The sequence below is a fragment of the Buteo buteo genome, chromosome 17 (assembly GCF_964188355.1).
Source record: "Buteo buteo chromosome 17, bButBut1.hap1.1, whole genome shotgun sequence".
Classification (NCBI taxonomy): domain Eukaryota; kingdom Metazoa; phylum Chordata; class Aves; order Accipitriformes; family Accipitridae; genus Buteo; species Buteo buteo.
This window is the reverse complement of record NC_134187.1, coordinates 6,497,666-6,509,983: the sequence shown is the minus strand read 5'-3', so window position 1 is coordinate 6,509,983 and position 12,318 is coordinate 6,497,666. Positions and strand designations below refer to the sequence as shown.

Genomic DNA, 12,318 nt, shown 5'->3' with positions numbered 1-12,318 from the left:
TGCAACACAGTAGCCTATACAGCAACTCACAAGAAACCTGTGTTCAAGAACCACCCACCAACAGCTAGATAAAAGTTAGTACACACACATATTCAGTGTGGAATGCCAGTCAAGAGGCAAATTCTTACATAAGAAAGTACAGCTCTAAGAAGACAAGCTGACAGTGACAATCTACCAACAAGCACTATTCCTTGACAGGGGAGTATGATAGTGACAGGCATTTGCTGAGTTAGGTAGAAAAAAAAAACCTCTCCATGCTTCACTTGTATATGTGTTCCCAGGAAAACAGATTTTCATGGGAATCTTCGTGTACACAGGTACTTGTTCAGCTTCATATGGTGAGTGTGTCACTTGGTTTCAGGAATGTTGGAGGACATGAGGATCTTCAGGCAAATCTGAACTGCAGCCAGTTTGCTTTTCTACAGGGAATAAAAACAGATTAGACCTATCAAGGTGTTTCAATAAACATGTATAAATGCATTAGTTTCTAAAGTCATAGCTCTACAAGGCTTCAGACTAAATGTCATCAACATATTGGACCATATTAAAAGAATAAACTTGCAAAGTTATATACAGATAAGACAGCTGAAACAGAACTGCCCAAGAAGATGAAGCAACCAGTGCTCCCAGATTTCAGTTACAAGTTTAAGCCACTCCATTCCTCAGTGGGCTTAGCATAAGCCTCTGCAGGAGAGTTTTTGCATCCTGTGGATCAGGTACCTTCTACTCAAACTGCCTTTCAGGCCGTGGCCCATGTGCACAGCAAGGTCCAGTTCTGTGCCACATGGCTGCATGACCTTAGCTCACATTTTCTGCACTGTTGCTGCAGTGCAGTGCATACACTAATACCGTGCAAAGTATTCAATAACACCAACAGCAGGCAAGTTTGGGCTATAATAATTAGCTACCAAAGAGTGGTAAAAACTGTAAAAGTATTATCAAAACCAGAAACAGCAAGATCAAGAATAATCCTGCATTTGAGTGATGTAATTGAGAGAGGATTGAGTTTAACATTTTAATCAAGTTCTTTTAACTACTTTTTTGCCCAACAAGTAACTAAATCTCTGTTGCAGGCTTCATTATTTGTTACCCATAAACCAGTCAGCTTTCAGTACAGTTGTACTGAAATACAATAACCAATTCAATCACTGAAAACACAAATGCTATCTCTACTTCAGCTTAATTCAGACTCCATCAGGCAACCACTGGTCAAACACGAACAAGTTGCCCAGAGAAGTTCTGGAATCTCCATCCTTGGATAGGTTCCAGACCTGAAAGGAAAGTCCTAAGCAAACTGATCTAGCTGACCCTGCTTTGAGCACCTCCAAAGGTCCCTTACAACCAGAACTACTCTATGATTCCACAGATCATACAAATAGTATATAATCAGAAAGAACCTGTACTATTTTCTTTGGTACACGGAATAGGTGTTCACCAGTAACATCTCAAAATTTTTAAGTAACAATAAACATGTACATGCACTATTCAAACTATCCTTAACACAACTGAGATGGTATTATTATGGGTTTAGATTCATAGATCTATTAAGGGACTGGGGCATTCAAATCCCAAACTACAATGCTTAGTAGAGTCTGCCTAGCAGTCGCTCACCTTGCCTCAGAAACGTAAGCATGCTGGTGGCCGATGCTCAAAACCCTACCAAAATCTGTAACTTCGGTGTACCACCCCAGCTTGTCCAAGAGGCTCAATCCACTAGGTTGAATAAATGAATACTAAATTGATTTCTAATCAAGACAGAGTAGCAGCTTCATTGCATGTATTCACCATTAAACTCACAGTACATAAGCTAATGCTACTAAGAAAATTACAACAGTATTAAATACTTAAGTTAAAAAAAGTGTTTCAGTTGTATTTTCTAATATAAAGTATTTTCTAGAAAAGTAGAAAGCATCCAAACACCAAGTACACAACCTCTTTGAGAGCTTTAAGGTAGTCTTACCTTGAAGGAAGGACTCCTCTGGTAAGGACTGCAAGTTTTCCATTACAGGGGTTATTGCCTAAACAAAAGGGGATTCTGTTAGGAAGCTGACACTATTGCAAAGATAGTTTTCCATTGAGGTACTTCCTTTAATACTAGACTGTTTACATCAGTACTCCTGGACTCTTATCTACCACTGTTTTCCCCCCTTACAACTCACTACAGAAGCCTTCTGCCCACTTTTTGCTTTGATGCAAAAACTGCATGTGAAGGATGAACTGGAAATGCATTGTTACCATCACCAGCAGCATGGCTGATGACCTGAGTTCTGGGTTCCAGACGTGACTTGTTCATTTATTAGTACTTCATGAAGAACATTGGTGAAAACCTTACCATCTTTTTCTAATTACTTCATAAAAGAAGTATTTTTCATGATTTACCAGTTAGTTACATGCTCAAAATCCACATATCAGCATTGTTCTACAGTTCTTGATTAATAGTAGTCTTTCAGTAAGATTTCTTCCTTCAAGCTGTTTTCATTAATCTATTCCCAGACTGAATTTACAGTCCTCAGGCCAAATGGCTGACAGTCTATATAAACAGTTTACATACATTATATCAATTATATAATGTATTTATACAAGTTTCTATAGTCTCCATAGAGATCTATTAAAGAAGGACAATGTGATGTCTTAAAGAAAAAAACCTGTGCTTCTAGCAGTTGGCATGAATGCACAGATTTAGATTAATGCTACTTTGCCTTTCTACTTTCATGGTGACACAGGAAGAATTACAACTAAACTCAGAGTGCCCTTTCTAAAAATCAGTACTGTCCTGCCCAGTCCACTACCACACCGCCATACCTCAGATGATCTGCAAGCCCAGTCAGGAATACAGTTCCAGACATTCTCAGGATCCACAATCTCCTCATTGCCACTGGAGAGATTCAAGACCTGTACAGACAGAGCCACATTGTACCTAGCACAGCAGTGGATCCTGAGAACACACTCAGCAAGTAAGACACAGCAGTAGGAAAACACAATTGAGGACTCCCTGCCTTTGAGAAGGCTTTCAGTCTGGATCTTGCAAGGAAGAGCAAGTTAAGCTTTAATAAAGCTGAATATCACCACTGAATCTGCTCAAGGCTCTCCTGGACTTCTAACCCAAGTATGGCAAGAGGGAAAGGCTGGAAAACACCTACTAGATCAGAACCAGTAGGAAACAGATGAATAAGGATATCACTACATACCTGACACTGACATCTCAATACAGCTGAGGTTAGCTTTAGATACCCAAGAAATCTACTAGCAAAAGAGCTGGCTTCCATGATCTCAGGCATTCAATCTTCCACAAAGTTACTTTTATGAAATGATCTTTTGGATTTGCAACCTTAAATTACAACTGCCCTTCTATGCAAGTATAATGTCTGTGCATATGTGTACATGCACACACACACTCCCCCTGAACAGGAGGAAGGCTTCTCATTTATCCCGTAGCTTAAACAGCAGTAGAACAAGGCAGCCCATTAGATTATAATCTACTGTTAAAGTTAACTCCCACCAACCACTAATTCAATACGTATTTCACTGAAGTAGGAATAGTTCTGTATTATTAATTACAGTATAATTGAAGTTTCTTCCCAAGTTCTAGCACTAACTCCTCAAAACATCAGTAAAATAATGCCAAGTTTCATGAGCATTTAATGGTAACACAGCTCCATAGCAGAACATTAACTTGCAGGCCAGACAGAACCACACACATATGAGTATGTTTCTCAAACTGGAGCCAGATCCTTCAGTCTTCCCACTCAATGCAGGGGAATAAGATGTGAAGGGAACATCAAGCATTGACATATAACATCTGCTTGGTTTGAGACACTGCTGTTTCTATGTAGCCTGTAAGTCCGGAAGCAGCTTTTGCAATACTAAGTCTTAAATTCTTTAATACACTTCCATAAAATACTCAAAGTTTAGAGAAAGACCAAAGGAAGGACCAGATCTTAAAAATGCAGCAAGTATTCAAACCATACTTACCCTGGTACCTTTTTCAGATACCTCCAAAATACGAGCCTCACACCATTTTAGAGAGGTCCACACCACACATTTGGAACCAACAGCAAAGCCCTTCAGATTACAAGTATACTCATTGTGTTCTACAAAAATGATGACATATCAATGAAGAAAAAAAACACACCACAAAAACAACCCCTCCAAAACCTGCAAATGCCTCACAACCCTGCTCCTGTAGTCCCCTTCCCCCTCCAAACTACTTAATAAATATTTGAAAGTTAAAAATTTGTCATCCTGAACAGTCTTGAAAATGCAGTTCATGTTCAGAAATAGATTTCCAATCATAATATCATTAACCTCTCAAAGTAAGACGACTTGCTGTTAGACTGTCACATTATCCATGAGATACTTACACTTAGTCTTATGTCCTTAACCCATCAAAGCATACCAACATTAACACTAATACAGTAACTTATTAGGGAATAAAAATCAGGTTTCTACAAGAAAGCTATTCTCATGTTTGAATGTACACAACATTTTGATTATTTAACTCCTTAAAATCAGATACTTTACCTGCACCACAGTCAGCCAAGTTCTCATTTTGCTTTTTTTCTAGTTCTTCATTCCCAGACTTACAGTCTAAAGACTGCATGTGTGCATTTCCACATTTTTTAAGCAAGTCAGTTAAGTCTTGTTTCATCCATTCTTCCACGTAACAGTCATTGTTCTTCTTCTGCCACTCCTTGCATTTCTCAACTTTGCAGTCACATGATTTTACAGTGCAAACAGGCACCTGATTTGTTAAGTCTTTTGTAAGAAATGAAAATTGACTTCCACTGTTTGCAGAACTTTGCAGTGCAGCATGTTCCAACCCTAAAGAGTCCTCCTCCCCATCTTCCCGAGATGCCTGCGCATCAGGCAGCACCAGTTCCAGAAGCTGCTCAATTTCAGCACCTAGCATTGACAGCATGTCATGGGTCTTCAGGTCCAGTTGTTTCTCAGGTCTACCACCAGATGAAGACAGCCTTAGGGGAGGAGGCTCTCCTTCCATCCAATCTTCTTGTATAGCTTCTGCTTTATGAATTCCAGACAAATTCAAGTCCAGTTTCTCTGCCTTCTCTCCCAAAGAAAGCTGAACATCAGACGAAATCAGCTCTACTTTCTTCTCTGCATCGCTAACGGAAGGCACCAAGTTCTCTCTCTCATTAAGTGATGGTAAGCTCTCAAGAAATTTCAGAGCTGCCAAATCCCCCATCTCCTCACTCACAACTGGCAGCTCAAACGATTCCCGTTCCAACACTTTCTCTCTCGCTTCACTGCCCAAAGCTGTCTGCATTTCAAGTGACTCTGTTTCCAGAGCTTCCTTTGTTTCTTCACCAAAGGAGTACTGCGCTGAAAGGGCCTCTAGCTCCAGTATGAGCTCCTTCAGATCATCGTATGAAGAGTGCTTTTGTAACTGATCCAGTTCTACTAACATCCCCGTTTCATCACTTGAAGACGACTGTACCTGAAGCACTGGCAATCTTTTCAGTTGTTCTTGGTTTTTTCCTAGGAAAAGGCTGGCTGCTGAAGCACTGCCTGTCAGTTCAGCTTTCAGCTCAGCATCCTCTTGAAACAGGACTTCAGATAAATCTTGCTCTGCAGCTTTCACCTCACTCCCCAAAACATTAAGACTGCAGCTTCTTGTTGGTTCTAGTAATACATTGTTATCACTCTCTCCTTCACATAGAGGTATCTCTTTGATAAAGTTGCTTTGATGCTCAGCTGTTTCACATCCATCATCAGCCTTCCCAGACACATGCTCAACAGCTCCCACTGACATATTTGCTTCTACAGTATTTAACCACTCAGAAGTTACATCCAGGAAAGGTTCAGAACAAAGTAAAGCACTTTCACTTTCTCCTTGAGCTAATCCACAAACAGCAGTAGTTTCTCTTTCAAGACAAAGACCCATATCATTGTTTGAACATCTGCTTTCCTTTAAGGGCTTCTCAAGGTTTGAGAAAGCGTTGTCACCAGTTCCTTTATTAGCCTTCCAAAAAGACTTCATCTCTTCATTAATACTCTTGCCAGAAGCTTCCAGCTTGACAACAGACAGAGGGACTTCAGAAGCTTTATCTTCCCGAGTTTCTATTACTTCAGCATCTAATAAGAGGCCTTCAGTCATATCATAAAACTTCTCTTTTGCTTCACTGAGCCATGAGCCCTCTGAGGAATTGAAGCCTGACAGACAGCAAGCAAATGCTTGATTAGGTACTTTGAGCAATTCACATGGAATCTGTCTGACCATCTCCATGCTAACAGATTCCTCACTTCCATAATCCACATGTCTAACAACTACCTTGTCACCTTTTACACTGCTGACTTTAGCTCTGTAGAACTTTCCATCTTGACTATATTTTGCTAGACAAATATTACCGCTTTTAATACAATATCTGCAGTCGCTCCAAGACTTTAGTCCAAGGTTTTCAGCTTCCTCTATTTTTTCCTCTATGTAGTTCATGTCTTTTGTATCAGCACTGTGACTCCAAAAGTATTCTGGACCATTGACCACTGTGACATAAATTTTTACAGTCTGACCTGCCTCTGGAAACTTCCAGATAAATGATTTACAATCACTTATGCAGGAAATTTCATTTTGTGCCTGAGGCGGCAAAGGCTCACACACAGCTATCACGTCACTGTTCTCTCTTCCATCAAGCGTTCCTGTTGAACAAGATCCTTCCCTACTTGCAAGATTTTCATCAGCTAAATCCACTGTTATTATACCTTGATGGTCACTGAGAATAACTTCCCATTTATCCTCAATCTTCTCTACAAATTCACACGTTAGCAGAACTTCACTTGTTCTCTTGGTGAAGTAAAGCACTGCTTCCTCTGCCCAGTTTGTATTTTTTTTGCATTTAAGTCCACCTAGAAAGCAGTGAATGCTTATTGCTGGAATAGATGACAAGACTTCAGGGAGTCTGTGTGCTTGATCAACATTAATTACTGAAGTATTACCATAATCAATATATTGTATACTTATCAAATTGTCAGAAGTCTTCTCTTTTACTACAGCTCGATACCACAGGCTGTCTTCTGAATAAACAGCACTGATTAAGTCCCCTGCTTGGAACAGTTGTCCACAAGGGTTCTTTGCTTGTGTACTATCATTTAAGCTTTCCATAATGCTGTTAAGCTGAGCCTCAGCGCTTTCTAGTTGAACATAAAAATCCAATGGATCATTTACATGAGACACATACACTAACACTTTCAGAGCTGGCACTATCTTCTGTTGCAGTGAATCAGATACATTTTCAAGCATTATACACCCGCCTTGAGCATCAGATTTAATATCTGACTGTGTATCCATCTGGACAGAGAGCAGAGACTCCCCCCCTGCTTTATTTAACAAAAAAGCATCCTTCTTACTGCTAAGCATTTCAGCAGATTCTAGTAAGCCAGCTGCCACATCTTTCTTCATAGCAGACTGGGAAAAGTTTACATCTTCTCTGAAGTGCCTTTTGCTACTCTCCCCTCCTCCCTGGGCTTCAGATCTGCTTTTTTTTCTTTCAAGAGGCCTACCTGCATTTAAAGGGGACTCTGCAGTCTCATTCCTCTCATTCACATCTGTATTTCTAGAGCACAAAGTTTCATTTTCTATATGCCTACATAGTCCTGTATTGTTTATTAAGTTTAATTCCTCCTTCAGTTTTGCATTAATTTGAGTATTACCATCAAACAACTCAATCAACAGTTTACCATCAGATTCCTTTGCTACTACTATCGCTTTTAATTGCCTTTCTAGGACAGCTTGCTTAAACCACATTGTAGCTTCTTTGGAAACATTAGATATATCAGATAAGGAACACTTTATGGCCTGCATTGGCAAAAGCAAGATATCACAAGCATCACTGGGTAAAGGAAGCAGATGATCTTTCTCTATTGTTTCTGTGTTCCCAAAATCCACAAAGAAGACTTCCGTATTAGGTTTTGTTTTCATAATTACTCCCCTGTACCACTGATTGTCAGTATACTTTGCTAGACACAAGCTCCCAGACTTTTGCAAGGTTTTTAAGCTGGTCATTGTTTCACTTAGATGACTGATCTTATCAGTAAGCTGTGCTAAGATATCTGCACATCTTTCAAGTTGGCAGAAAAATGTCCATGGATCCTCAACATGCGTAATATAAACATCTTCCTCACTCCCAATTTTTATATCATGCATAGAATAATAGTAAGAATGAAGCTGAACTGAGGATACCAGAGGCTTTTGAGGACATAAAGGTCTGGCCACACCTCTCTTGGTCAGAAGCTGGCAAGCACTCTGAAAAGGTGTCATTAAATCTACAATGTTAAATAGCTCCTTATTGTTTATCGAAGCCAAGGCAAATATTGTACACTTCAGCTCAAAGTGAGATGATGAGGTATCAACAAACTCTTGAAATGCCTGAATCGCTTCTTCATCCCAAGCAAAAGGATCCTGACCATTTGGTTGGATTAAGTTGTAAAGACTGCACCTGAAAGCCTGAGCCTCTAACCTAAGAAAATGTTCATTAGTTGAGCGGAGGTTTGTTAGAGACACCATCTCTCTGTTGCCATAGTCAACATATATGACTTCTACTTTTTCTGCAGAAGGAACTTCACTAATAATTAAAGCCCTGTACCATTTTTCATCCTCTGAGTACTGGGCTAAACATACAGAATTTGGCCAAGCAGGTGGGTGGGATGAATTTTTACAATACTCCTGAATTTCAGCCATTAATACATTAAGGTCATGGCAATTTCTACTTAACTGACACCAAAAATTACTAGGATTTTCAACGTACGACACAACAACATTAACTGTACTTCCCACTTCTAACTGACCTCCATAAGAGGAGCCTGGCTTCATTTCCACATAATTCTGTCTCCAAGAGATGGAGAAGTTTCCTTTGCTCTCACACTTCTGAGCACGAGGAGATTCACTACTTTTAGAATTGTGAACGGCTGCAACGGGGCACTCTCTGACTGTCACAGCTGTGTAAGGATTAAGTGCTCTATCACTCCTCTTTAGATCAGAGTCTTCTCCGAGCCTCTTCTCTACATTTATTTGTTTTTCCTCCCCAGCACATGCTAGGGAAGAGGTCTGGCTCACAGTGTTATTAGATTTCTGGAGAGTCTTAGGTATTTCACACCTCTGGTATTCAGCATAGCCTCCCTGGACCATGAGTTTACTTACACTTTTCTCTCCTAATTGGGACTGGTCAAAAATTTCAACCATGTATTTGTCACCCTGCACACCCAAAAAAGAAACCTTTAGTGTCTTGTTCAGTACAATCTCTCTGAATGCAGACACAGATGCTTCACTCCAACTCCCTCTCGGAGGGGAGACACCTGCCAAACAACACTTCAGAGCTAAAGCAGGTAGTTCCCTGAACTGAGGGAGCAGCTCCTTTACCGCACACCGATCTACAATTTCAGTATTGCCTCTGTCCACCAGGTGTATTTCTACCCCACTGTCCAGTACACTGGTGATCACCGCTCGATAAAAGACATCCTCTTTCCCACTGGCACAACAAAGGGATCCAGGCTGTAGGACCCACCCAGCGCCATCCAGCTTTGTCGCATCGGAGTAAAAATTCCACATGCTCTGCCTCAGCTGCCTGAAGAGCGGGCGATGCTCGTGAAGCTGCAGCCAGAACTCAGATGGGTCTCGGAGGTGGGAGACCAGTGCATCGTGGAACACACCCAATTTCAGGCGCACACCACCTACAGGAGCAGAGGCCAAATCTCTGTGCATTAAAGCAACAGGAGGTGCTCCTGGTGGCAATTCCAGTTCTTCAGCAGTGGATTCTTTTAATTCCAGCTGCTCCTGAGCCTCAGTTTGGCTGACCTGCATACCGCTGCTAACTAGGCAGCAAGCCTGCACCCCAAAAAGATGGTTCAAGTTGATACCATTTTCCCCATACAGGCTCACATAATAGAGATGCTCAAAGGAGTTAAAGGTTGTGATGCAAGCACTCACTCCTTTGTCTAGCACCAATGCTTTCAGCTCATCAATCTGCGATGGGGACCAGCCACAACCCCTATTCGAGATACCCTGAAGAGCACATGGGTAAGTCACCACAGGTATACGAAAACACTCAACAGGCAAATGGCACAAGTTAGCTCTGGTCACAATCTCCTTCCTGCCATAGTCCACAAAGATCACTAGAGCCACTTGCTGGTCCTGCTCCCCAGCAACAAGCTCCAGCAGCAGTGCACGATACCACCGGCCATCTATGCCACGGGCAGCATAGGGTGAACCCACTGTGGGTGATAAATCTTGCTCGCACCGGTCATAAGCGTGGCGCATGGTATCAGAAAGGCAACGGATCTCCTGGGACAGGCTCTGCAACTGGCAGTAGATACGGTGTGGGTCACAGACATGGGTCACTAGGACAGGCTCTGTCACACCCAACTGAAGCTGCGGGTAAAAGTAATCCAAGGCAGGTGACACAGGCTGACATGACAGCAAAACATGGTGAAGCTGTGGCACAGCAGAAGTTACAGGGGAACATACTGGAGGCTGCAGCTTGAGCTGGTTCCTTAAGGGGCCATAAGTCAGGCAGCGCCTGAGCACCTGGCAGAACCAACTGGGAGGGACCCGCCTGGCCAGGCCCAGGTGATGCATCTGGGCCACAAGCTGAGGTAGCTCAAGCACGACAAGCTGCGGCGTCATCACCTCCTGCACCAGACCACACACCTCCTTGCCATGCAGGTAGCTGAGGAACTCCATAGCCTCCACGGTCCAGGTGGAGGCTGGCACATCCCCACAGGCTACCACCTTGGGGCCTCCAGAGGGCATAACATCAGCCACAACACAGCCCAGCACCTCCGGGGGCAGGTGGAAAAGCTCCTTGCAGCCCCGCGCCAGGTAATAGGCGGATGTGACCACCGTGCAGCCCTCATCCAACAGGAACACGCGGTAGTCCTGGCCACGGCGACTCACCACACAGCAGCGGTACCACAGCCCGACCACCTCCACCAGGCCCAGGTCTCCAGTGCACAGCTCAGCCCCACCAGCCTCCAGCCCGCCATATCCCGGGGCGGCCGCCAGGCGCGGCCCTGCCGCCGCTTGGATCTCGCGACGGAGGCGGACGTAGTCAGCGCTGCGCTCTCCCAGCAGCCCCCACAGCCGCACGACGGGCACCTCGGGGCGCAGGCCCACGGCGCAGACCCGCAGGGCCACGGTGGTGCCGGGGCTGAGCATCCCCGGGCCGCAGCTCACCCCTCCGGCCTGCGCCTTCGCCGCCCGCACGAAGCCAAATGGCCGCCCCTCCCTGGCCTCATAAGGCACGCGCCGCCCACGTGACCCGCGGGGAAGCGTTACGCGGCCGCCCAAGCGGTCGAGTCCATTTTGACCCACCGCGGGGGGGGGACGGGGGACGGGGGACGGTGGGAACATGAGGGTCGGAGCGGGCTGGTACATCGGGCCGGTCCTGCTAAACCGACACTGCTCGGAGGCGCCACACAGAGCGGGGGTTATCGCCGGGGCACGCTGGAGCCGCCGGGCTCAGCCCAGCGCCCGCTGGTGTTGCCCTCGTCCGGAGTGGAGCGCTCGGCGCCGACCGGGGTGGGAGGGGGCGCGGGGTGAAGGGCGAGCCCTCCGAGCCCTCTTAGCTTCCATTGGCCAGAGAGGGAGCCCGGGGCGGGGCGTAGGTGCAAGGGCTTGGCGGCTATTGGCCAGCGTGAGGGCGGCAGTGTGAGGGCGGGGTGGGGCGCTCGGGGCGGCGGCGGTCTGTGAGGGGCCGGGCGGGCCGGCGGCCGTGGCCGCGATCGGCCGTTTGGAGCGCGGGGAGAGGGAGGGACGGCTGAGGGACGGCCGGCTGAGGGAGGGACGGCTGAGGGAGGGCGGGCTGGGGGACGGCCGGCTGAGGGACGGCAGCGTCCGGGGCTGTCCTGCCGATGGATGGGGCAGCCGCAGGCAAGCACCGTCTCTGAGGGCCTCGGGAAAGGGGCACACGGGGGTGCTGTGTTCGGTGGCCCCCTCCGGGTAGCCTGGGCTGTCACACTGCGCCATTTCGTCTGTTCGGCTCTGAAAGCGTGTGGTTTCTCCCCGGTTTTGACCCCCTTTTGCCAGGCAGACCTTTGAGGTTTTGGCAGGGCTGCCTTCTAGCCTTTAGGAATGGTCAGAAGTGGTGGGGTGAGGAGGAGGAAGGCCCGGGGCTTCACCGAGCCTTTCTTGGGCCACAGGAGAGGCCAGCCGAGGAACCTCAGTGCTGCCCTTGGGCTAGCGCTTGGCTTCCGAAACTGAAGCTGGTAAATCTAAATTAATACGGCCAAGTGCTTCAGAGGGTAGAAACTTCTTGAAAAGTTTGGAATTACAAATATGAAGTAATGCAGAAAGTGGCAAGTGTTGCTATT

At 45.3% G+C, this 12,318-nt stretch overlaps 1 protein-coding gene across 1 annotated transcript; it reads right to left on the bottom strand.

Annotated features, from left to right (window-relative positions):
- Positions 1-287: 287 nt before the first annotated feature.
- On the bottom strand, positions 288-11,203 carry TDRD6 (tudor domain containing 6). The gene is made up of 7 exons (XM_075048998.1): positions 10,525-11,203; positions 9,442-9,469; positions 4,522-8,900; positions 3,973-4,091; positions 2,803-2,892; positions 1,961-2,018; positions 288-419 (listed from the first exon to the last, which is right to left on the bottom strand). The coding sequence occupies exons 1-7, from the start codon at positions 11,162-11,164 to the stop codon at positions 358-360; spliced, it is 5,376 nt and encodes a 1,791-aa protein (XP_074905099.1). The 5' UTR covers positions 11,165-11,203; the 3' UTR covers positions 288-357.
- Between the last annotated feature and the right edge of the window lie 1,115 nt (positions 11,204-12,318).

What these genes read in the sequence shown, in the direction of transcription:
- TDRD6 (XM_075048998.1), bottom strand. Translation starts at nt 11,164, where the DNA reads ATGCTCAGCCCCGGCACCACCGTGGCCCTGCGGGTCTGCGCCGTGGGC. An exon ending in TATCTGAAAAAGGTACCAGG is followed by an intron (nt 2,893 to 3,972) that starts GTAAGTATGGTT and finishes CTGTCTGTACAG; the next exon opens with GTCTTGAATCTCTCCAGTGG. An exon ending in AGAGGAGTCCTTCCTTCAAG is followed by an intron (nt 420 to 1,960) that starts GTAAGACTACCT and finishes TATTCCCTGTAG; the next exon opens with AAAAGCAAACTGGCTGCAGT.